This window comes from Xyrauchen texanus, chromosome 46, assembly GCF_025860055.1.
Source record: "Xyrauchen texanus isolate HMW12.3.18 chromosome 46, RBS_HiC_50CHRs, whole genome shotgun sequence".
NCBI lineage: Eukaryota > Metazoa > Chordata > Actinopteri > Cypriniformes > Catostomidae > Xyrauchen > Xyrauchen texanus.
The window spans coordinates 17,080,582-17,106,672 of record NC_068321.1 but is presented as its reverse complement, the minus strand read 5'-3'; the positions used below and the strand labels follow the sequence as shown (position 1 = coordinate 17,106,672).

The 26,091-nt window shown below is 37.2% G+C and overlaps 1 protein-coding gene across 10 annotated transcripts in view; it reads left to right on the top strand.

The window, feature by feature from the left end:
- mical2b (microtubule associated monooxygenase, calponin and LIM domain containing 2b) overlaps positions 1-26,091 on the top strand; it is a 72,934-nt gene that overhangs the window by 18,879 nt on the left and 27,964 nt on the right. For 4 of the 10 annotated variants that reach the window (XM_052119537.1, XM_052119533.1, XM_052119534.1 and 1 more), the window contains exons 6-23: positions 3,798-3,953; positions 4,607-4,707; positions 7,208-7,465; positions 8,153-8,268; positions 8,468-8,594; positions 8,683-8,773; positions 9,864-10,011; positions 10,887-11,086; positions 12,776-12,882; positions 14,471-14,539; positions 14,643-14,774; positions 16,026-16,154; positions 16,775-17,134; positions 17,466-17,570; positions 18,239-18,346; positions 19,183-19,275; positions 19,772-19,876; positions 21,965-21,997. In XM_052119537.1, the coding sequence (XP_051975497.1) occupies positions 3,798-3,953; positions 4,607-4,707; positions 7,208-7,465; positions 8,153-8,268; positions 8,468-8,594; positions 8,683-8,773; positions 9,864-10,011; positions 10,887-11,086; positions 12,776-12,882; positions 14,471-14,539; positions 14,643-14,774; positions 16,026-16,154; positions 16,775-17,134; positions 17,466-17,570; positions 18,239-18,346; positions 19,183-19,275; positions 19,772-19,876; positions 21,965-21,997 (2,438 nt within the window). The remainder of the gene's footprint in view (positions 1-3,797; positions 3,954-4,606; positions 4,708-7,207; positions 7,466-8,152; positions 8,269-8,467; positions 8,595-8,682; positions 8,774-9,863; positions 10,012-10,886; positions 11,087-12,775; positions 12,883-14,470; positions 14,540-14,642; positions 14,775-16,025; positions 16,155-16,774; positions 17,135-17,465; positions 17,571-18,238; positions 18,347-19,182; positions 19,276-19,771; positions 19,877-21,964; positions 21,998-26,091) is intronic. The other 6 variants (XM_052119535.1, XM_052119538.1, XM_052119536.1 and 3 more) reach the window with 6 other exon arrangements.

Genomic DNA, 26,091 nt, shown 5'->3' with positions numbered 1-26,091 from the left:
GGTGAGTTTGATCGAAAGGGTTTGCAATAGCAAAATGTGGGCAAGAATTTCCAGTTCAATACAAAACCAGGGAGGGCCTCTCTCAGGTGGAAGTGACCAATTAGCCAAATGTCTGAGACCGAATGCATAATAATAAAAAATAAAGAATCTTTGGTAGGCCAAGCCCACCTTTGTCGATCGGCCAATGCAACTACTGAAATGTAATCTGGGACGTTTACCATTCCAAATGAAATGCTTCACTCCGCTATCAAATTGCTTGAAATAAGAGAGGGGGACATCTATAGGGAGAGACTGTAGCAGGTAGTTACATTTTGGAGTATAATTAATTTTAGTAACATTAACCTTCCCAATCATGGATGAATGTAATTAAGCCTACCTGCCCACATCTCTCAAACTTTTTTATTAACTAACTAAATCACACAAATGTGCAGGGATTAAAATACCCAAATACTAAATGCCCTGTTTGGGCCACTGGAAGGCGCCCCGCTGAAAAGCCGTTACCAGGCAGTACGCTGTCAGAGCTACAGCTTCAGATTTAGACCAGTTAACTCCCAGAGAACAAACTGTGTTTTTAGGATTTTTTTCATATTTATTGCTTTCAGACATATTTAGTGCTTTTTTCCCCATTTTATAGAAATTGATTGTATTACATCGCTTGGCTCAAGCATTAAAAACTTACTAAAAGGCCTTAACAGTCAAGCAAATTGCACCAGTTACTCAGTGAGTCTTTGACTGAATGTCTGTCACCTAGCCACAAGAGGTATGGAGCTGGGCACCTTCTATTGCCTTCTGCTGACACAGTTAATCTTGGAATACTAGCGTATTGCATAATGTGCAGTTTATATTGTTTTCTTCTTCTTTTTTTTGTTGTATAGTACATGGAACAGAATTCATTATGCAACAACCCTTACAAACAGCATTATGCTACATTGTTCTCACATGTACAGATGTACTACATTTGTCACATGAGCTCAATACATGGCATGTGTTATTCAGTGAGTGGGATCCAGTTATAATGTTGGAAATAAAAATGGTTCTTAAACCTTTTTAATCCAATTTTGTGTTTATAATGTCTCTTAACAATTGGCAGTCTGGTAAAAATAAGTCAAGAAAGTGATGTTAAAAGAATAAAAAATTATTTGATTATTACTGTCTAGTTCATTCATCAGATTGGAAATGGAAAGTCAGGTCAAGCAGATTGCATTCTGGCAAATGTAGTAGGTTATCCAGGATTTCCATGCAAACAGAAAATATACATACTGTGCATCTACCATATGCAGTACATCTACCATATGCTGCAGAAATGATAATGGTAGTATGTTAGTGTATTATTATGTTATATGTTGTGGTAGTATGTGAACATAGTCTTAGATTCCTCTGCAGTTAGCACAAGAAACCTTTGAACCTTGTTGTGCCAAATTACACCCAGAAGGATCCAAACTGCTTGTGAACAGACAGATGTCATGTGGGTTTTGTGGAATAGATGTGGTAAAAGAGTGCTTAGCATATGTCTGCTTCCATAAAAGGAAAAGATAATATTGCTGCTATCGCACAGGAGGGTGCAAAGACTGCCTTACGTAATTATTGTTGTGCAAACACTTTTGAGGAGTATCAATGAGGTGTAATGGCCTACAGTACATTTTGGACCTAAAAGGTCTTGGATTTTTCTTGTCAAAATGCTGCATTAGCAATTACATTTATCTATTGATTTACTTGACCACAACCCAGATATGTGTTTATCTACATGTTTACAAGAGATGCTCCAACCAGTATTGGCCGATATTCGCATAAACGATTGACTATGGCGCAAAAGACGTGCAGCTTCTTTATGACTTCACTAGCACTATCATTTCATCATGGGTGTGTGGGGATACCTGGCCAAATGTTGTAAAGACAACAAACATGATTCGTAAGTAAAGAATGATGTGGTGTGAGAGGTATGGTGAAAATGAAAACCTTGAATATATGGCATTTCACACACGACACTACAAAGTGCTGTACCTCTTGGTCTAGGCAATGCTAGATGTAGCCAGGGTACTGTGACTTAAGCCTGAATATTTTCAGGAAAGGCCTGAATGTTATTATCATCTTGTAGTGATTTTAAAAGTACCTGTGCTTCAGTATCAAGTTAATATTTTAAAACAATTGGTAATTTTTTTTTAAAACAATTGGTAATTTTTTTTATATATATATATATATATATATATATATATATATATATATATATATATATATATATATATATATGAAGTTCTGAAATATTTTTGTATTTTTATTTTTTTTTTTTAATAGTACTAGTATTTTTTTAAGTTATTAATGTCCTGACTATACATTGTGATCAGTTGAATGCCACTTTGGTAAATAAAAGTAACAATTTCTTTCCATAAGTGCAAAATCTGTACATTATTCCAAACGTTTGTCCGACAGTGTATAACCCTGAAAACAATGTAATATTGTATGTAATAATGCATACAGGTGTGCTTGAGCAATTTGACAACTAAGACAATCGCGTTTTTTTTGCTAACTTTTTATTAAGACACAATGCCATGACCCTCGCAAATCTAGCAATATTTTTTTTCTTATAAGCACCTATTTACAGCTTGCCATCTTCTAAACTAACTTAAAAGACTCGACAAGTCAATAATACTCTTCAAAACTAATATTGTACTCAATATGTTAAACTGCGAAAAGCAGAAAGGGAAAGGGGAAAAAAAGTGTATTTTTTAAATCTCGTTTTAAGGTACATAGAGTAAAAGGCATGTAACTGCTTTTCAGCAAGTGTATCTGAAGCTGAGGCAAAAGTTAGTGGGATGTTTTAGTTTCAGTAATATTTAAATATTTACTTAAAAAAATAAAACCCCACAGATGTAACAAACTTTTTTTTTTTTTTTTTGTGTGCGTTATATTTCTTCAAAGGATGGCCCCATACATATCTGGGCCTGGGCTAATCCTTGAATATCCACTGACCTTAGACATAGGTATGGGGTATAATTCAAACATCTTCATTATAGAACACCACAGGCAAACTGCATTAACAGTAGCACCTATTCAGTCCGCAAACATGCACACTTCCTCTGCTCTCCTTTCATCTCTAACCTCACGAGAGAGTGTGTGTTCCCCTCATTGAAGCTTCAGGGGGAATAAGAGAAAGAGGAACTTGTATTACCAACATCCAACAAATGAAAGGCAGGGAACGCATTTTAAAAATATTATAATTCTATATACAATCTTTCGATACTATAATATGATTTTTAATATTTTCATTTTAAAATGAACTTTTTTTGTGTTTGTTTATTTTATTATCAATTAACCAACCTACAGTATATTTGTCTGCAAACTCCAGGCAACAGCTGTGGTATTACCAACAAGGAAATTCAGTTAACAGTGACAGTGAGCAGAAACCATGCTGTTGCTATGGGCCATTAAGGTGGTTACTTACTGGTCCAAGTCAATAGACACCATCTTGTCTTTAAGATATTCTAGTCTCTATATATGGCTCCGATCTCTCAATGTAAGTCTATGGGATATTTGTTGCCTGCTTTTATTATCTACCTGGTAAAATGCATTTATTTGCCTAGCAAAGATTTAGCATACTCAATAAGCCGCAAAATTTTAGATTTTATTAATGTCCATAGTACAGAATGACTGTGTTGGACTACCAAACCACTAATAGCTGTTTTCAGTGTTGTTATTTCAAGTGTTCCCATTGCAAAATTAATTTAAAATAGAAAATGGAAAACAAAATTGAAGAAAGATTAGAAATGACTTTCATATTGTGCTTACAAATTGTACTGCAGGCTTTAAAAGGAAGGAGTTCAGAGGAAAATTAGCCATTGCCATCACCGCAAACTTTGTCAATCGCAACACCACGGCTGAGGCAAAAGTGGAGGAGATCAGCGGTGTGGCCTTCATCTTCAACCAGAAGTTCTTCCTGGAGCTAAAGGAGGAGACCGGTATGGTAAAACCTGCAGCCAGTTGCAACAAACCCCTTAAAGGTGTTCTTCCAGAAATTAAAATTCTGTCATCATTCACTCACCTTCATGTTGTTACAAGCCTGTATGATTTTGTGGCCTATCGTGGAACCCAAATGTGATGTCAGGCAGAATAAAAGCCTCCGTCTCCATTCAGTAGCATTACATCTTTTTTCCATACAAAGAAAGTAAATGGTGACTCGCCAACAACATGAATAGCATGAGGGTGAATAAATGATGTCAGAATTTTCATTTTGGTTGAACTAACCATTCAAGTTAGGAAAACCCAACTTGCAATTGGGCACTGGTCCTAAATTATACTCTTGCTTTCTAGGACAAAAAAATAATATCGTACTATGAAAACTTTTTGAATGATTAAAAAAATCTAAATTGCATCATAATTCAAATACTGAAATATAATTAACATCAGTGTATAATGGCTCCCCTCCTAACATTTAGAGGTGAGGCTGTATTCTTAGACAGACATCATTTCGAATGGCTTCATCAAATTTAATAACAGAGCGCCATTCATCTTACCCAATTCATAATACATCATGAATAAAACAGGCATACGTTGTATAAATGCTTGTCATTTGCACAAACACGCTAATGGATCTCATTTGTCTTTTGTACAGGGATTGATTTGGAAAACATTGTCTATTACAGGGACAACACGCACTACTTTGTCATGACTGCAAAAAAACAAAGCCTGCTGGATAAGGGAGTGATCATCAATGTGAGTTGTGGTGTAAATCACAGTAGTTCACTGTGACTTGTTTGACCTTCGTTACTGTGAGCTGTGTCATTAGTGTGACATTATTGAGAGCGTGAAATGCCAGGTGAAATATCCTAAAGGAGTTTAAATGCACAGTTGCCAGGTAAAACAGTAGTAGCCTTTTTATTGTGGAATAAAAAAGCAATGACTGCATTTTATGTCCATCCCTTGAGAAATCCATTCCTCACCATGCTTGTGTATGTGTGTTGGACAGGTTTGATATCTTTATTGGACCAAATGTCCTTACAAAGATACTAGAGGGTTATTTTTCATTAAACTAATCAAGATCATGTCTGAGGCATGTAGTATTTGCGGAGGAGTGGTGGTGGCGTAGTGGCTAAAGCACAGGGCTGTTAATCAGAAGGTCACAGGTTCTAACCCCATGGCCACCACCATTGTGTCCTTGAGCAAGGCACTTAACTCCAGGTTGCTCCGGGGGATTGTCCCTGTAATAATTGCACTGTAAGTCGCTTTGGATAAAAGCGTCTGCCAAATGCATAAATGTAAATGTAAATGTAGTATTTCGCCACAAAATCAAAAGGAATAAGTTTATATTTTTTTCAGGAAGAAAATAAATTGTATTCAGTTTAAATAAAAGGAATGCAAGGAAATTTGTACTTAAAAGTAAAACATCCAGAAAATGTGTTTAATTGGAATAAAAATAATGTCACATTATTTATTAAAATTTTGGAAACCCTGAAAAAACTTGCAATGTGGGACCATGGTCCCCACTTGAAAAACAGCCTCATAAAAGGACTATTTGTCTTATTTAACATGTACATATAAATGCTTTTTTTAAGGTTTGAGTAGTGTTCGTTTGTAATATTTAGAATTAGTTTAGATTGAAAATATATAAAATCTATAGGAGGTCCTCACCATTATGTAAAACAGATCATGGTTTTTTGTTTGTAAGTATGTGCATTCCATATAGCAACAGTTAGCCCTCAGATGGCATAACAAAGACGATTATTTAGTCTCTGTGAGCATTTGAGAGAACTATTTCATGTTTATTATGAAAAGAAACTGTATCAGGAAGTCATGTTTCAGCCTCTGTGTCACACATAGTTTCTCAGACAGTGATGCAGGATATTACAGCATGGCAGCTGAGTGATTGGAGCTCTTTATAGTGTTTAGAGTTCATCTGGAGTCTTAAACTCTCACACCCTTAGACAACTGCTTTGTGCATGCTCAGTGGAAACTGCAAAAGTCCTGATGATGAAACGTGTCTCGTTACTCATCCATACTGATGCTGCTGCTCTGTAATCCTCTTAATATAAGCTGCTTGTTGCATTAAAATGGGCCCTATTGTTTTCACATGCTTTGATTGGAACGTTTGGTAGCCCCTTCCTTGTGCTGCTGAAAACTTATTTACGGTTATTTGTTTACAATTACAAAGTTATTTACAGTGATCACCAAAAAGTGTTTGGAAACTTAAACCATGTAACAATTATGTAATAAATTATAAAACTTAGTGGCATTTATTTGACAGAAAAATAGCACAAACAAACTACATGCAAAATATTTCACAAAAAGAAGTTTGTTTGGTTTAAAATTATAAATCAATAGATGCTGTGTTCAAAATTAAGACCAATATTGGACACTTTCTGGTTGTCTTTCTCTGCTAGGACGTCTGTATGAACTGACTTCATACCTACACTAAAATGACTTTGTGTCCAGTTGGTCAAAAGTAATTAAAAATGGGTAAAGAGATGTGAAATGAGTTTGGAGAAACAGTCTAGTATAATTTGTTTGCAAATGCCATTGGGTTTCATATTTATAATGCAATTAAATTTGTGAAATGTTTTTTCTTTTTTGGCTGCAGTGCCAAAATAATTTGAGGGACCACCGCAATACCTAAAAATAAGAATAAATCAAATGAATGAAATATTGGGATAGACAGCAGCATGCCATTTTCAACTTTAAACACACCCTGGCGTTTCCTATTTGCATTTCCTATTTCTTCTTCAAATAACATTTTGATATTTTTTTTTTTATTGTTATTCCCTGTTCTCCCAATTTGGAATGTACAATTCCCACTACTTATTGGGTCCTCGTGGTGGCGCGGTTACTCACCTCAATTTGGGTGGTGGAGGACAAGTCTCAGTTGCCTCGGCTTCTGAGACAGTCAATCCGCACATCTTATCACGTGGCTCGCTGCGCATGACACCGCGGAGACTCCCAGCTTGTGGAGGCACATGCTACCCTCCGCGATCCATGCACAACTTACCACGCACCCCATTGAAAGTGAGAACCACTAATTGTGACCACGAGAAGGTTACCCCATATGACTCTAACCTTGCTAGCAACCGGGCCAATTTGGTTGCTTAGGAGACCTCACGACTCCAGGGGTGGTAGTCGGCATCAGTACTCGCTGAGCTACCCATGCTCCAACATTTTTATTCTTAAGTGTTTTTGTCATACCTGTAATTTCATCTAAAAAGCTACAAATGTTTCTACTCAGGACTACATTGAGACGGAACGGCTGTTGGCGAGTGACAATGTGAACCAAGAAGCTTTGCTCTCATATGCCCGTGAGGCTGCAGATTTTGGCACAAATTACCAGCTGCCCTCCTTGGATTATGCCATCAACCATTACGGCCAGCCAGACGTAGCCATGTTTGACTTCACTTGCATGTACGCCTCAGAGAATGCAGCACTGGTGCGAGAAAAGTACGGCCATCAGCTGCTGGTGGCACTGGTTGGGGACAGTCTGCTGGAGGTAGGCAGAAATTATGTGTCCAACTTTATACAGTATTTGGGCACTTAAAATGTTTAGCTCTGAGGATGTTTTTAAAAAAATTAGCGGTCTCAGTGGTATACCCAAAATAAAGGCTTATAACTCGACAAAAAAAAATAGAGAGGGTCAAGTGTTTCGTATCATTTAAATAAAATTAACCATTTGTTTGCAATTTTTGTTGATATAGATTATGATGAATTCTGAGACTCACACAAAAACTTTTTTTTTTCCTGATAAGACATTATATATCTCTGGATGTAAGTAAGGTGGCTCCAAAAACTGTTTTTGTTTTGTTCCCAGTCATGTCAAATATAATGGAGTAAAATTTCGTTTATTCAACCAAGCAATCGAAAATGCTTTTTTTTTCTCTCTCTCACTGTATGCCGCCAAATGGTACACACATGTAGCAATGAAATGACTGTTGTATGTTTCTTCTATTGTCTCAGACGTCACAATAAATATGAAACTTTACTGTCTGAAAGCATTCCGAAGTCATGTCCAAGATTGAGAACAGGAAGTAATTCAGTTGTTTACTTTTGCTTCAAATAATGTGTACTTGAGGATTTCAACATGCCACCTGACTGTAAAAAGTACTGTATTTAGTTTAAAGTATCACGTAAACATTACATATATGCTTTTTCTTTTTCTCTATTTCTCTTCTATCTCCAGCCTTTCTGGCCCATGGGTACTGGATGTGCTCGAGGGTTTCTGGCTGCCTTTGACACAGTGTGGATGATAAAGGGTTGGGCTCAGGGTAAAGGACCCCTTGACCTTCTATCAGAGAGGTAAGAGAGCATATTCATTCACTTGTGGCAACTTTAGACCTTATTGAGAAACATTTGTATTAATTTGCACAGAATAATATGATCTATATTGATTTTGCTCTTCTCATTTGTGTAGTTTTGATTTATGCAATTATAATTTGTCATCTCAATCATGGTTTGTGTATTTTTCCCAGTGTACTCTTGAATTTTTTGTTTATAGGGAGAGCATTTATAGACTGCTTCCTCAAACAACAGCTGAAAACATTTCTAAGAACTTTGAGCAATACACCATAGACCCCGCCACACGTTACCCTAACCTCAACTCCACCTGTGTACGACCACATCAGGTGAGACTGACACACATTGCTGCCATGCAGATCTATACACATGTCTCAACATCTTTTTAACCTTTTAATACTTCTCTTCTCATCCCAGGTACGCCATCTGCATATTAACGGCGAGCAGGACTTAAGTTCTCTGGAGCGCAGTGGACACACACGCAGATCTGTTAGCATCTCCAGAAAAGGTAGACATGATTTTGTACATTGTACCAAGAAGGTGCCAAATTGCCTATCTGCCTTTATTTTATTTCATTTGTGCATTAGTTAGTTGGTTCATTCATTGGTTAGTTAGTTTATTGGTTTGTTCATTAGTTCGTTACTTTGTTTGGTTGGTTGGTTAGTTGGTTCGTTCATTGGTTAGTTAGTTAATTTGTTTGCTCATTACTTCGTTAGTTTGGTTGTTAATTAGTTTGTTTGTTAGTTAGTCAGTCATTTGGTTGGTTGGTTAGTTTGTTAGTTCATAAGTTAGTTCTTTAGCTATTTAATTAATACATTAATTTGTTGGTTGGCGGATTAGTTGTTTGGTTGGTTGGTTTGTTTGTTCGTAAGTTCATCCATAAGTTAGTTCTTTAGCTAGTTCTTTAATTTTTTAGTCAGTTGGTTGGTTGGTTTGTTGGTATTTACTCTGCATCCAAAAATGTATCCTACAAATTTAACCTACATTGCACATCATATGCAATTCATATTATATTTATGCATAACTCCAGATCTCAATCAGTTTCCTTTTCTCATCATTAAATCATCAAAATAATATAGTGGTGGCAGTGCTTAAACTAGCCACTTCATCCATGTTTGTTTTATACCAGCCTCACCTGGAAGCAGCCCCACAGGAACAATGACTTATCTCTGTTCCACACCCTCTACTCAAAGAGGTCATGTTACAAACTTTTTGTTGAAAGCCTCAGAGTCAACAAAGCATGTGTAGACCTTATTTTAGTAAGGCCTTATCACTTGCACTGTAATGACACATCATGCATGTTACTTGAAAAATCTCTTTTGAAATGGGTATGTGTGGAGCATGCTTGTTTTTTTTTATCCGTAATCAGACCAATTTGACCAATCAGAACTCCATCCTAAAATCATTGCTTTGCAGCACAGGGAAGCTGTTCACTTAAAAAGCTAACAGGATTTAATTGGCTCATGAAGAAATTGGCTCAGAAAACTAGATTATTGTGTCTTTGCTATGTCTGAATATGTTTGAAGTTTTCTTCTCAAATACAAATACTCAATTCACTCGAAGTTTGTGAATGATTGGAATGCATGGACTTGTTTCAGAATCAGAGGTACGTCCCAATCGGCTGCTTATGTGGTGTCAGAAACAGACTCAAGGCTACAGGGGAGTGGACGTGACTGACCTTACGACCTCCTGGAGGAGTGGCCTAGCTCTGTGCGCCCTCATCCACCGTCAACGACCAGACCTCATGTAAGAGAGACCACAACACTCACACACAAACTTGCTTAGTCCAATAATCAAACCCTCATTCACTTTCTGTTTCTTTAAATGTGTACAAAGACTCTCACAAGATGCTCCTCTAACCTTCTCTCATGCACATGTCTGAAAAGGCACAAATGTTCCATTATTGGGCTCGTCAAACTCCTCTTTGATCCTGTGGTGGCACTTCCTTCCCCTAAGCAATCAAAAGAAATTGTTTGTTAATACTAAAGGACAATAGCCTTTATTTTGAACTTCTCTTCCTGTGTGGCATGGTGAAAGTAAAGGTATCTGTATTTACTTCCCAGCCACAATTGAAAAGCTTAATTTTCTTGTTGGGGAAATTAGGTGCTCAATCAACCTCAACAAAGAGGAAGATAGGAAGTTTAAAAATGCATTCCTATGACCTGACCTGTTCCATCCAAGCATGAATATGTAGCACTTGCAACATAATTTAAACAGGAGCTTACATCATAATTTCTGTCTGCCACAAATATTGTTGCCCCTTCTCATCCCATCTAGAAGTGAAGAAAAATGCCCTCAATGATGTCATAAAAATGGGCAGTTAGTCACTCAATTGCCCGAGGGACTCACAGTTGGATGTGACTCATTAAAATTCGACTCCAACAGTTATCACACCATTCTGCTAGAGAGTGTGTTTCAACAAATATTATTACTGGTAACCAGGGAGACGGATCGCAAAAACACAGGATCTCAGTTTAAAGGAATGGAATTGGAGCCTGATAAGCTCTTATCTTTTCCCTCTTAACTTAATTTTTTCCCTCTTCTCTATTTCTGTCTTGATCTGTCTCTTTCTCTGTCCTCTGGTGGTCTGCTTTTCCTCTCTCTGTTTCTCTTTCTTCTAGTGATTATGACTCTCTAAACAAGGCAGACTGCGCTAAAAACAACCAGTTGGCATTTGACGTGGCAGAGCGTGAGTTTGGCATCCAGCCGGTCACCACAGGGAAGGAGATGGATGCTGAACGAGGGCCAGACAAGCTCATCATGGTGCTCTATCTTTCCAAATTCTTCGAGATGTTCTGCAACTCGATTCAACCTGCTACAGGTAACCGATGTATTCATATGTCACTGCTGAAATCACCAATTGCTATCAAGAGGGACAAATTATTTCGGCAAAATGCCCCAAATCAAGCATAAATATTGCATTAGGTAGCTAACTTGTTTAGGAGGAGTTCTTATATTGTACTGCATAGGATTGGATGTTGCGCAAGTGCTGCAGGACTTTAAGTAAGGCATTTAAAACATTTTGGGAACGTACAGAACGTAGCATGGGGCGATGGCTGATGTTGGTCATTTATGCACCTGCTGTGCACATTTTTTCAATGTTTGAGCCTGTACATTCTCCAATCTACAAGAATTTAAAACAAATATTGTTAGCCTACTACATAAGCAAGCCAGTTGGAGTATAATTCTAGAATGGTTCTATTCTGGATAGTTTTATTTAGTAGATTATATTATTTTTCTGGTGACAAATTGTATTTGTCAGCATATTTTTATTTGTATATGCAACAATACTTTTAATACTAATACTTTTAGGATTAGTGAAACCTAAAATTAACTACAATGAATAAAACGGAATTAGAGGAGCCAGACAGGTCAAGCCTGACAAAAATGTTTAAGTTTACCCCAAATTGGCCCAAAAAGCCACCTGTTAAAATATTTTTAAACATTCATTTAAAGGATAGTTCACCCAAAATTGGAAATTCTCTCATTATTTACTCAACCTCATGCCATCCCAGATGTGTATGACTTTCTTTCTACTGCTCAATACAAAAACTAAGATTTTTAGAAAAATGTCTCTGCTCTGTAGATCTGTACAATGCAAGTGAATGGTGGCCAAACCTTTTGAAGCTCAAAAAAGCACATAAAGGCAGCATAAAAGTAATCCATATGACTCCAGTGGTTAAATCCATGTCTTCTGAAGTCCTTCATGCTATTCTCTGCGGCATCCATGCACAACTCATCACGTGCCCCACCGAGAGCAAGAACCACATTATAGCGACCACGAGGAGGTTAACCCAACGTGACTCTACCCACCCTAGCAACCGGGCCAATTGGTTGTATAGGAAGCCTGACTGGAGTCACTCAGCACGCCCTGGATTTGAACTTGCGACTCCAGGTGTGGTGGTCAATGTCTTTACTTGCTGAGCTACCCAGGCCCCCTCAGGATTTCTTCTTATTTTGTTTTTGGAGATTTGCATTCTTCATGCAGATCGCCACCTACTGGGCATGGAGGAGAATTAATAGTAAATAAGAACATAAATATTTATCTGTTTCTCACCTACACCTATCTTATTGCTTGAGAAGATGTGGATTTGACCACTGGATGTGGATTTGTCTGCTTTTGTGTGCTTTTTGAAGCATCAACATTTTGGTCACCATTCACTTACATTTTATGGATCTACAGAGCTGAGGTATTCTCCTAAAAACCTTCATTTGGGTTGAGCAGAAGAAAGAAACTCATACACATCTGGGATGGCATGAGGGTGAGTAAATGATGAGAGAATTAAAATGTTTGGTAAAATATTCCTTTAATAATTATTTAATAATTGTGTTTAAAATGTGTATTTTTGGTAATGTGTCAGCAAATGCATCAGCTTTACATAGTACATATCATACTACAGGTTTAAATTAGCTTCTTGTTAATCATACAGCTGTAACATTTCCAGTTTATAGGCATTAACACCAGACATCAGAGCATAATGCTGACTAAAGTTTTATGTTCTATTTGTAGGTGTACCCAAAGAGACTGATCCAAATAATGAGGACTATTCAGCAAAGACTGCAAACACTGTTTACAACTCGATAAATCTCCCAATGCCAAGAAAGAGGATTCCAAAGGTAGCCTTTCCGGCCCTTTACCTGTATAAACGTCCCACTGCCTCAGTTGCATAAAGCCGTAAGAACTTACACTGGCAGCCAAACATTTGGAATAATGTACAGATTTTTCTCTAATGGAAAGAAATTGGTAGTTGTATTCACCAAAGTGGCATTCAACTGATCACAATGTATAATCAGGATATTAATAATGTGAAATATTACTATTAAAATTTTTGTAACTTCTTAAACTACTTCAAAGAGTTCTCATCAAAAACTCCTTCACGTGCAGCAATGACAGTTTTGCAGATCTTTGGCATTCTAGCTGTCAGTTTGTCCAGATACTCAAGTGACATTTCACCCCACACTTCCTGTAACACTTGCCATAGATATGGTTGTCTTGTCGGGCACTTCTCACGCACCTTACAGTCTACGTAGCTGATCCCACAAAAGCTCAATGGGGTTAAGATCCATAACACTCTTTTCCAATTATCTGTTGTCCAATCTCTGTGTTTCTTTGCACACTAACCTTTTTCTTTTAGTTTTTCGGTTTTAAAAGTGGCTTTATCAATGCAATTCTTCCCATAAGACCTGCACCCGGAGTCTTCTCTTTAGTGTTGAGCAGGTAGAATTCAATGAAGCTGTCATCTGAGGAAATGTGAGGCATCTATTTCTCATACTACAGAGACTGATGTACTTATCCTCTTGTTTAGTTGTACACCTGGCCTTCCACATCTCTTTCTGTCCTTGTTAGAGCCAGTTGTCCTTTTGTCTTTGAAGACTGTAGTGTACACCTTTTGCATGATAATTTTTTTTTGGCATTTTCAAGCATTGGATAGCCTTCATTCCTCCAAACAATGATTGACTGATGCGTTTCTAGAGAAAGCAGTTTCTTTTTTGCCATTTTTGACCTAATATTGACCTCAAGACATCCTAGTCTATTGCATACTGTGGCAACTCAAAAACAAACACAAAGACAATGTTAAGCTTCATTTAACAAACCAAATTGCTTCCAGCGGTGTTTGATATAATGGCAAGTGATTTTCTAGTACCAAATTAGCAATTCTGTACATTATCCAAAATTTTGTCCGTCAGTGTGTATATAATTTAAACTTTGCCTACATCCAACGGTATGCACAAATGTTGTTTGCTATTGTCCACAGAGTTTCCAGAAAGACTGTGCTATAAATGTCAATTGTTTGTTCAGCGGTGACACTTTCGAACATTTTACTTTCACTCTGATCGTATTTATTGTGGAAACCATATAAACAAGTCATACTTTATATGTGATGTCTTAAACTACTATGTATTAACATTACTATTGTATTAACAATACATACAATAGAATGTATTTACTGTGTAACTGCATGTTGTCCTGCAAATTTCTCACAATATTCACATTTGTTGCAACTGAGGTTGAGGTACGTGTAGGTTTTGGACTTGGGTTAGGTTTCAGGGTAAGGGTTGGGTTGGGTTAAGGTTAGAGAGAAGGTTAACAGTGTAGCTGCAATGGCATATGTTGTATCAAATGCTTAAGTACATAGTAGTTAAATACACCTAATATAAATTGGTGGGAAAAAAACATGAGTGTTGAGTGTGTCTTTATCACAAGGTTGATAAGAAGTTGGAAGACAGTGACACGAACAAAAAGAGGAAGAAGGCCACAAGTCACCTGGAGGAGGTAGGACAACTTGCCCTTTTGGTGTTGACTACATTTTGTTTCCAAACTTCCACAATTTATTGCTTGTTTCCTCTGATTGGTTCACTCTTCTGTTTTTGTACAGCAGATGTCCAATCAGAGTGCACCCCCTGTAGGTGAGAAAGGGGAACAGAAGGAAAATAAGGTGCGCTCCATGGCAACTCAACTGCTGGCCAGGTTTGAGGAGAACGCCCCAAGCTGTGCCTTGCGCAGACAGGTACGGCCAACTCTACTTAAATTTTTTTTCTTTTATTAAATCAGCCAATGTAAACAAGGAGACATTACATCTTCTGTGGTGTTGCAATCTCAAGCACATACTATATTTTGAGGTGTCTTGGTAACAATCTTAATGTTATGATTTCCTAAACTGGAATGAAGGCGTTAAAATTTATTGAGCACCAACTTTTGTCTCATAGCATGTCATTTACTATAGTGGAAATGGTTACTATGTTCTTCATGTGTGGAGTCAGTAGAAAGCAGCAGGAATATCGACTCTAATACGGCTCCTTAATCCTGGCTATAATCCCTTATGAATACCAGTCTTTGTGTAGTGAAAGTGTACGCAAGAGTAAATCTTCTGATTCTGCTGACTTCTGGATACTCGCCTGCTGAGTCTGAGCTCAGTTGACCATGACTAAGATATTTCTATATGGGTGCAGGCGATGCATTTCAAATAAAAGCGTTTCTGTTATGGCACAATAAGAGATGTCACCGATCAATTTGTGTGCAAGCTTTATATTGTGATTCTTACATATTATGAAAGAAAAATGGGTTTTGAAAATGTCATTTCATGTTGACATGTAGGCTACAGTTGATTGAGAAGAATCAGGAGATTGTAAAGTTTTTAAGATTAAGTCTGCTAAAGAACAAATGTTAACTACTTGCTTTCAGAAAACCTTGATTAGAATTAAACAGGACAAGGACCTAGACCTCAACAAAAAAGATTGTATTTTTTACTGCATACAGTTTTTGACTGAAGACAACTGAAGTTATTTTTGTGGATTGATTACAGATATTTAAGAAACATACATAGATTAAAAAAAGTTGAAATCAGAATGTTTTGACTAGCTGTAATCCTTTAATGCAGAGCAAATGTGACTTCAAGTTCTCTCATAGTTTCTTTTATAGTTTGTGTAGCTTTTGTGATTAGGTCATTAAGTGGTCTGGCCAATCAGTTATAGACTTAAAGGATGTAGGTCACTTATTGAATAATTATACTGTATATTAAATTTTCATGAATTCCTTCAATGCATTCCTGAAGCCACTCAAGAAGATTGAAACAAACAAGTATTTAATATTTGGCAGTTTTATGTTTTTATCAGTTTTATGCATTTTACACATTTTATTTCAGTTGTTGTATTCTTGCATTCTTTGCTACAGTTCCCTTTTCTGTGCATCTTCTATCATTCCTATTATCTTTCCACCTCTATTTGTGTTGTGTCCTCTGCTGCAATGTTACTGAAACTAGTCTGAATCTGAGACTGAATCTGATGATGAAAAATCTATACCTTTGGACATGACTGAAAACCCACGCTTTGCCAAACCTAAGAGCCAGCCCACACCCCCACCTCCCCCTCCACCCAAGCCAAAATGGCAGGTATGAAGCACAATCCATCCACTGTTCCATATTAGCCATGGTCACATGCATTGATTTATTGATTCCATTTGCATGTCCAGTGCAAACATGACTGTCATCCATGTGGTGTTCATGGAACAAGATTCCAATGAACCAATCATTGCTTTAACCCTACTCATAACCCTAAAATCAGAAGCAAGTTATTGGTTTATTGGGAATCTTGTTCCAGAAACAACAGTGGATGTTGATCTAGGAGCATGTTACTAGAGGTAGACCGATATATTGGTTTATCCGATTAATCTGTGCCAATTTTTGGTTATCGGCAAAAATGTATTCCAATAGTTTTTACATAATTTTGTGTTTTCAAAATTAGAGCATTATAAGTCTGGACAAAATATCTAGACAAAAAACTGCATATGGGACTTTTTTTTTTTTGCCCACCATAGTGAAGAAAGAATAAACACTTTTACATTCTATATGCTGATTAATCGGTTATCTGCCTTTACCACCACCTTAGTTATCGGAATCTGCAAAATCCACAATCGGTCGATCCTCTACATTTTACGTAACTTGTGAAAATCATGTTAAATAAATGAAACTGGCTTCAACTCTGCCCAAATTCTCACCTGTGTCCCTTCCAGCCATCTCCTTATCTAAGGCTGCTCGAAACTCAAATCCGACATGAACCTCAGCACATAGATGCCCAGCTCTCTGACCACCATGTAGCGATCCAGTCAAGTTATGGGTACACAGAAATCCAGTCCAACCACAAACAGACTGGAGTTCACTCCAGTTTCCAGCTAACTGAAATGATCTCAGGTTATCAAATCACTGAATCCCATCCCAGATCTCCTCACATTCTTTTCAAAGTGCTCCAGCCAGTTTCTCAAACCCAGCTGCCCACACGGGTGGCAGATCCATCAGATTCTCACCCATTAATTACACCAGCCATGGGTGGGATGTTCCAATGTCTGCAGAGGCTAGAAGAAGAAATCAGCCAGGTGAATAGTGTGATGCATGAAGCAGTTTAGTCCCTAATCAAGTTGCTATCAATGCTTATCACAGTCTCATGTAATCCCTTGGTCCCTGATAGGGAATAACATGTTATTTTTGGTGCTTTTTAAGTGTCTATTACTAGTGCTCATATTTTGGGTAAGGCTACTTTGGTAATGATTATAGTTAAAACAAAAGAACAGAAAGTACGGAAACTGATCGTTTAAACTTCTCAGATCTGCTTGGATAATCACTTTTTTCTGATTGCTACACTCTTTACTTTCCTTTATCTCTGTGATGCTTTCTGTCTTTCTCTTTTGCCTTTTGAATACTTTGCAGAAAAAAGCACAGTCTGAAATGGCTAGACAATTTAACAAAGCGAGCATAAAGGAACGAGCTCAGCAATTGAGCTGTCTGTTCACTGGCAAGCCACCTCTACCTCAGGTGAAAACCAAATAATGCCATTTAACAGTTGTTAGGTTGAATCCATAACACTAAAGCATGATGGTACAGCCTTGCTTGGTGTGTTCACTAGAAAATAAAGGTCGACCAGTTTAGTTTTTTCATGGCTGATATAGATGATTTTAGGTTCATTCTGAGTGCTTTGTATCTATACAATCTGATCTTAAACTCATTTTGCTCAGACCTCAGAAGAAGGGATCAGTAGCAGTTGCATCCTAACACAAGGGATTTCCCCACTCACAGGTTTTGGAAAGGACTTGAGAGATTCTGCTGTTTAAATATGCTGACATTAAGTAATCTCTTTCAGTCCTTTATTTACTGTGACCTTCTATTTTCCATTCACTGCATATACTGTAATTATTGAATGCAACAACTGAGGCAGAAGAAACGCTGAACAGTTTGTTTGGCCTGCATGCTTTCATTGCAGCAGAACTAATTAGGGATGCATAAAATAGTCGTGTTGTGGTTGAAAACTTTGCTGAATATGGTCCCCTGTTCTGTCTGTTTCACTTTCTGTCTTTCCATTTTTTTCTTTCTCTTCTTTTCTGTCACTTTATAGTGTTTAGTTCCTGAATAATCTGTGGATTGTGATGATCTATTCATTTGATGCTCTTCCTGATTTCCTCAATCTTCCTGCTTTTCTCACACAGGCAGATGAAGCCTCTTCTGCTGTTTCCTCCTCTCCTTCTAAAACTTCCTCAGAATACTCTACTTTCTCCTGTCTTCTGTCTCCTGTTCCTTCAGTGCAACACAAACAGGTACTGTAAAACTGCTCTAAAGAAGACTTCTTTTTACTTTATCTTTCTTTTCCTTGTCCTGTCCTGTCCTTTGCCTCTCATTTACTTTGCTTCATTTTCCTTCATTTTAATTTTCATTCCCCATTTCTTACATTTTTATTTTATTTTCTATCCTTTTTCCTTTTTTCTTTTCTTTCATTTTCCTTTACATTTTCCTTTCCTTTCCTTACCTCTCATTTTCCTTTCCTTTCCCCTTTCCTTGCTTTCCCTTTCCTTTCCCTTTTTTCCTTTCCTTCCCTTTTCATTTCCTTCCATTTTCATTTTCCATTCCTTTTCTCTCTATTAATTTTTCTATTCTTCCCTTTTCCCCTTTCCTTGCTTTTACTTCCTTTCCTCTCCTCCTTTTTTAAATGTTCCTTTCCTTTTCTCCCTATAATTTCATTCATTTCATTTAACTTTCTTGTCCTTGCTTTTACTTCCTTTTCATTTTCCTTTTTTTTTGTGACTGTCCTCTACGCTAGAGGTCCATTTTCCTAATGGACCTCAATGAACCTATGGTAATCTCTATCTTTAAGAAAGGCACTTTCAGATGGGCAGCCCCCACACTTAAGACCGGCAACCAACCCACAGACATTTCTGTAAAAAGACATTGGTTTATGTATATAACCGCTGAAATGATCCTTCAATTGGTGAAATTATACTAACTGTAAACTTAACAGCGTGTTTTTGGCAAAAAAAAAAAAAATACTGGGATATAGTACTGCACCAAATATGGTTTCTTGTTGTCTGAGATTTCAGTAACTTGTGCAAGTATCAGAATCCATAAATGTTGAAAGGCCCTCTCCCATTGGTTGTAGTGCAATGGAGATTCAGAAACAGACCTGAACCATAATAAACAGACAGATTGCTCTGAAATCAGACGTGTCGAGTGCCTTGACACCTCCAAACAGGTATTCAAGTTTCTGAGTTATGTTTATCCTTTCTGCCTGAACTAAAACGAAATTGAAATAGAATAATAAACAGACCTTAACATTGCATGACATAAACACTTGTTTTGCTAAACACGTTTTGCAGTTAATAAATCAGTTATGCTTTCTTCTCTTAGTAATAGTAATTTCTCACATTGCATTTCCTGCACAGTTTCCTGGCCATATGTTATTGAATAAGTATGTTCTAAAATACACATTTCTTATAAAGCATTAAATTGCACGCAAGAACACAGTTTGCCTCATACACTGTATTTAGTTGTTTGCAGAGAGACCACAAAAGCCCCTCAACTTTTCTTTCAATTTTGGATAGATTGAGCGTTTGTCACTGTTTTTCTCTTGTTTTTCTGTCATCTACCTACTGCTTCCCATGTTCCTGGGTTCTGTTTCTCACTTTCTATTCCCTTTTCTCCCATTCCCTTGTTTTTCTTTATCTATCTATCTCATTATTGGCTGGTAGAGAACAGTGGGGAAAGTTTCCTCTGCCATTGGGGTTAAAGCTGCTACACTGGCAATCTTGTATGAAACCGATCACAGGCCTAACAACCCGTTTACCCTCTCACTGGTAAGCACCTTCTGTACTAAGAAAAGATGCTTGTGAGAACCATGTTTGAGAGAGACTTTTGATTCTTCAGGCTACAGAATCCTCAGAAGTTTTAAGAGGATCCTAAATATTCTCATGTTTTTGTTTCATTTTACAGTTTTCTAAATTGGTTATCTAAACTGATAACACTATGTAACACAATTTTTGTTCCTAGGTAGTACGATGCATTAGCAATTTCCTAATTGCTTATGCCTCAAAAGTATAGAAAATGGCTATTATTCCCCTCAAACTTTGCTTTTGTGACCAGGACAGTGATATTTTGAAATTGACCTATTTCCAATGAGAAAATGGGTGAATTTGTGTCTTTTCGTTCACATAAAGTTATGATTATAAAGTACGATTATACCGTAAATCACTTTCACAAATCATCCTCAAATGTACTCCTCATACTTCAAGGTGTCCAGCAAGGCCTTGATGCTGTTGTAATTCTCTTTGAGGTGCACCGAGTGAGCCAGGGGAAGAGATGGGTACTTGTTACCATTATGGAGCAGCACGGCTTTGAGGCTCCTGGATGAGCTGTCAATGAAGAGACGCCACTCATTCTGGTTACAGGCGATTCCGATTGCCTCAAACAGACTGGTCACATTGTAGCAGAAGCAGAGCCCATCTTGACTGGTGAAGAACCTGGATAAAGGCTGGTGATGCTTCCTCTAATCTGCACCTTGCACACTTTTCGTCCTAGACGTAAAAACTTGGCATTGGACTTGGTGAGACCAAGATCTCTAATCAAGTCTTTGAGGTCTTTTTGATAGGAGTAGTGGGTTTCTCTCCTCAGCTCCACCTCTGAAATTGTCTTCTGGATCTACAAAATCTTCCTTGCTCTCTGACTTGCTGCTCTCTTCTAAAGACTGCTGCTCTCTCTCCGGAGGAGTGGGTACGGGGAGCTCATGGCAGTGTGGCACCAGGGCAATGGATGAAGGCAGGTCCGGATACGTGATAGCAGGTGCATTCTTGCCAGTCCGACGCTTGGAAGGGTCCACCATGCAGAAGTAGCAGTTGCTTGAGTGGTCAGTGGGTTTCCGCAAAATTCTTGGGATAGCGAACTTCATGGCTCTCTTTTCCCCTCTGTACCATCCTACAAAAATACATTTATTTTTGCACCCAAGACTAATGTGTAAGACATTTTTCATATATGATATCTTTTTTCAATAACACTGAAAATTGTAAAACATTTTAAAATTAAAACTTTTACAATTAAAAAAATTTACAAACAAATTTCCAAGCAACAGTTGTCCATCTTATATTCCTGAGATTTTGCAGTGGTCGCAGGTGAAATGTGGTGCCCAGAGATTGACTTGATCCCCAATAGGCATGCCGAAACATGTTGTAGGCCTCACCCATCTTAGCAGATGCTTCCACTGAGTACTTTGTTGCTCTTATCTTGATAAATTGGCCGCAGACATTGCAAAATGCATCTGCCAGATGCTTGCAGCCTCTTGATGCCATCTCAGAAAAATGCAGATATGTATCCACTTAGGCAGCTGGAACTAAAACGAACTGGTGCGTTTAAGGCCCCTGTATTTACACAACTATTTATATCACTGGAAAGTTCTAGAAAGCACTAGAAGATACTCCACATTTACTCCGCACTGAATCTATCTAGAATTTTCTGGAAAATAGGTACATTTTAAAATATCATTGTCCTGGTCACAAAAAAAAAACACCTGGTTTGTGGGGAATAATAGCCATTTTCTATACTTTTGAGGCATAAGCAATTAGGAAATAACACTTACTAGTCAGGAACCAAAAAAAATATATTTTACATGGTGTAATCTAAATTGCAAGTTTATTGATTTTTCTATTTTAAAACAAAAAGGGATCAGCCTATATAACAGAGAAAGCATGGAGGTCATGGATTTTCTTTTTCTCCTCTACTATAAAATCTTGTGAAGGATGCAGATCTTGTGATGAGTAGAACTACAAAAGCATCTCTATTACAGTTACAAGGGTCCAAGCAAAAAAGCAAGAACATTGTGCATGTTCTTTTGCTAACTGCCACAAGCCCACAACTTTGAAGTTCTCCATACTGAAGAAAATCTTTGTCCACAGACAGAGGCTCGAAGATGTCCAGAATCTGTGGCGGTAATAAATATATATATATATATATATATTAAATTTTTTTACTTGGCTAATCAAAGCACATTACTAAATATTAATGCCTCTTCTATGAACAGCTATATTGATTTTCAGGAAAATGCTTTACATGCTTTGGCTTTTGCGCTAAGTTAAAGGTGCTCTCAATAATTTGTTCCTCATTGAAAAAGTTTTACACAATCAGTATCAGAATGAGCTTTATTGCCTGGGTCTGGGTAGATCGATAGATAAATAGATATTAAGAAAATAAATTAAATAAATGAAGAAAAATATAAAAATATATTTAAATTCATTAATACTCCTGTGACCAGCTAAATGCTTTTCGAATTCACTTTGTCTCAGTAACTCCCCTTGTTATTGGACACTGTTGCGAATAAATAACATGACTTACATCGGTAACTGAAAACATTTGTATTCTTGATACTGCAGTACAAGACGACTACAAAATCAGCCAACAGAATCAGAAAAATTACTGAGTGCACCTTTAAGTAATCAATTAAACATACCTGCAAACTAGTCGACTTTCCGTGAAATTCACCATTTTGAATCCAAAGTAGGTAATTCACGTGATTTGTGCAGATTTTTGGAGGGGGGTGAAGTAGCCTATACATGCATGTGAACGATTTGGTAAATTTTTGTGTTAGGTGAACAAGTATGTTTTTGGCCGATCGCATCGGTGATAAGAGCAGCATAGGTGGACGCGTGCATACACCACCTCTTTGTTTAACATACGCGGTGCGTCTCTGAAGGGCTGCGGGAAACCAGCTCTAATAATCGAATATCCAAACCAGGGGGAAGGTATCCTTACTGTTGCAGACAGTGTATATTACAAAATTGATTTTCTAACTGTATTTGTCTCTTTTAAATACTCCACAGAATTTGTTGATACAGAACATGACTTTTAAAATCTTGTAACATTTCTACAATGTTTGGCTATTAGCAATGCAAGAACTTGCTTTCTGATGTCTATTTGAATATCTATTATGTTCTTTACTGGCAGTTGTTGATAAAAAAATAGACAAATGAATATCAATCAAATGTAGCGCAGAACCGGCAAAGAAACAGTGCAGCGACTCTCTCTTGTCTAAACGGTCCCTTTCTTTCGTGTCCTGTAGCCCTGTATCCCTCTTAGGATACGATGAAAAGATACAAGGTAAGGAAATGAGGACGGAGGACTCTAAGTTGGGTGACAGAATCGGAGGAATCTAAGTGAAATGTATTTGTAAAATGAAATGTCCCGCTCTTTAAAACATAATTTTAGAGCTGTTATTTTGTTCATATTTCATTAATTGATATATTAAGAATAAATTATAATAAGTCCAGATGAACTGTTGAAACTCTCCTTTTTGTCTTAGCAATCGAGTCACTTGCCATAGCAGGAAGGTCTCATTGTAACATACTAGGCATCAGAGGCATTTCCAGCATTGAAGGACATCCGGGGCTTAGCCCAGACAATTTTATTTTCACACTAGCAACCACTTCCCTGTAGTCCAAAGCTGGTGAGAGGGTATTCTTTGAGTTATGCTCTGGCTGGGCCTGTTTCTACAGTTCCTAAATCTTCCACTCTAGTACTATCCTCAACATCCTCTCTCTCCCTGAATCATATGTGATGCAAAAGAACAGATACAGCACATAACTTATTGCAAATCAGCTTCAAACAACTAATTCATCAAGTGCTACATATTTCAAATTGTGGACCAATACCATTGAAGAAAATGTATTGGGAAGAGCAGATCAGTGGGATTGCCCTTAGATCTATCATGATTCTTGAATTTTCATGTACATTAACATAAAGTCATCACAAAAGAGTTATATTATAGTGAGTAAAGTGAGGTAAAAAAAATATTGAATATAAATTATTTATATTTTTTGACATAAATAGTCAAAATGATGTATAAGATCCTAAGTTAAAGCAATACATGAATGACTTTAGTCTAAGTTCATTGACACACCATGGCATCAAACTGTATATAATTCTCATCTCTATGAGAATAATTCATCTGTCAAAATCCTTTCATTAGGATCATTGAGATAAACAATGTTTCACTTTTAACTTTCTCTAAAGTAAAGTGACTGATTAATTGTTACCAGTTTCCATGCCTGATTCTGGCACAGCTGCTGCTGCTGCTCCTCAGTCTGTTGCTCATCTTTGCTACCTTCTACAAAACCATTTAATCAAATCAAAGTGTATATTTCCTACAAACTAATATCACAAAACAAGTCACACATACATTTTATGTTAATGCTTATTGGTTATCCTTAGCGAAAACAACACCTGATAAACAAGAAAAGTACGCGCCGAACGGGGCTCGAACCGCAGTCTCCGGCATGAAAGCGACTGCGTTAACGCGGAGCTACCGAGCTGCGTCAATCTACACACGGAGGTTAGAGGCTAAAACTCTTGAGGTTTAGCCTACTGTGGGTGAAAGCCAGCTAGATGATGATCTTAAGACTTTAAGGACAAAAACAAATGTGAAGTCTTACCCACTGACTTCTTTCGGAAAAATCCCAAAGCCTCATTTGCTTAATTTTTGCTGTCTTTCCTGCTAATTGCCGTTAACTCGCCACTAAGTAACGTTAGATGATGTCAACGACTGTGCAAGCTCCTCCTCTACCTGCTGCATATTCAACAGAGAGGAAGAAACGGAGTCGCCCATAGGCTACCGACAGCAAAGGAACTTATTCTATAGGCTAGATTATGCCTATGTCTATTTTTACAGGCTGTATGCAGTATGTGCAAAGCCAAAACACAATGAAATAAGGCAACTTATGATTTCGGGGGTTTACATAGGCTTTTGTCCGGTTTCATATTTGTCAGTCAACTATTCAAAATACATTCGGGGCTACACTCAAAACATTTGGGGCTGAAGCCCCGGCAAAATCGGCTGCCGCCGCCTCTGCTAGGCATCAGATTAAACACTACAGACATAAGTATTTCTTTGAATGCAGACAATGTCATTTTATATCTAAACAGGTGTGGCTCACTCTATTCCTTCCCTAATACAACTTCTTTACATTTTTGGTAACTTCTCTGGTTATAAAATCAACCGGTCTAAATCATGTATTCTTTTACTGAATACGGATGATAGTCAAATACCAGCTGCTTCTCACTTTAAGGTAGTAGACTCCATCACTTATTTAGGAATTAAAATCACTGCTAATATAGATGATATATCCTCTGCAAACTATCAATCCCTTTTAAATAACATCTCCAAATTCATTGACGGATGGAAAAGTCTACCCGTATCATTAATTGGATGTATAAACGCAATAAAAATGAGTGTATTACCTAAAAAACTATACCTTTTTCAAAATATTCCTCTCTGCCCTCCACCCTCCTTTATTACATCACTTCGGAAACTATTCACTGATTTTATCTGGAATAATAAACAAGTGTGTGTTCGATTGCCATTATTATACTTACCATATAATGGGGGTGTCTTCAATTTCTTAATTTACAGTGGTATTATTGGGCAGCACAATTACAATCTATTTTATACTATTTCTCTTCTGAATCCCGCCCATCTTGGTTGGACATTGAATCTTTTTTTATAAAGTCAAAATTGCCCCTTAATCTTTATCTTTATTCGATAGATAGGAAAAACTCTCAGAAAAGACAAAGATAATGTATCTCTTAACCCTTTTCTCATTAATACAATAAAAGTCTGGTGCGATGTGCAAAATTACTTGGATCAGTCAAATACTTTATCATGTTTTACACCAATATGGGGAAATGAGAGTTTCAAACCAGCCAGATTAGACTCAGGATTTTGAGCTATTGTATAATGAAGGGCTGCAAAAAATTTAGGATTTTTATAAAGGAAATGACTTGATGTCATTTGCTGAGATTGTAGCACAGTTTGATATTCTCAAAAAAAAAAAATCTTTTAATTCTTTCAATATAGGAGCCATATTTCTTCTTACCGAGTTACAAAGCTTATAAAACCTATTAAGACTCCTATTGAAATATTGAAATCTTAATCACCCCACTGTACAGAGTTTGCAGGTATGATTAAAGATTGTATAACAAAATCTTACTCCCTTTGTGTGATTGCAAAGTGTGGATCCTTAGAAATTTGACC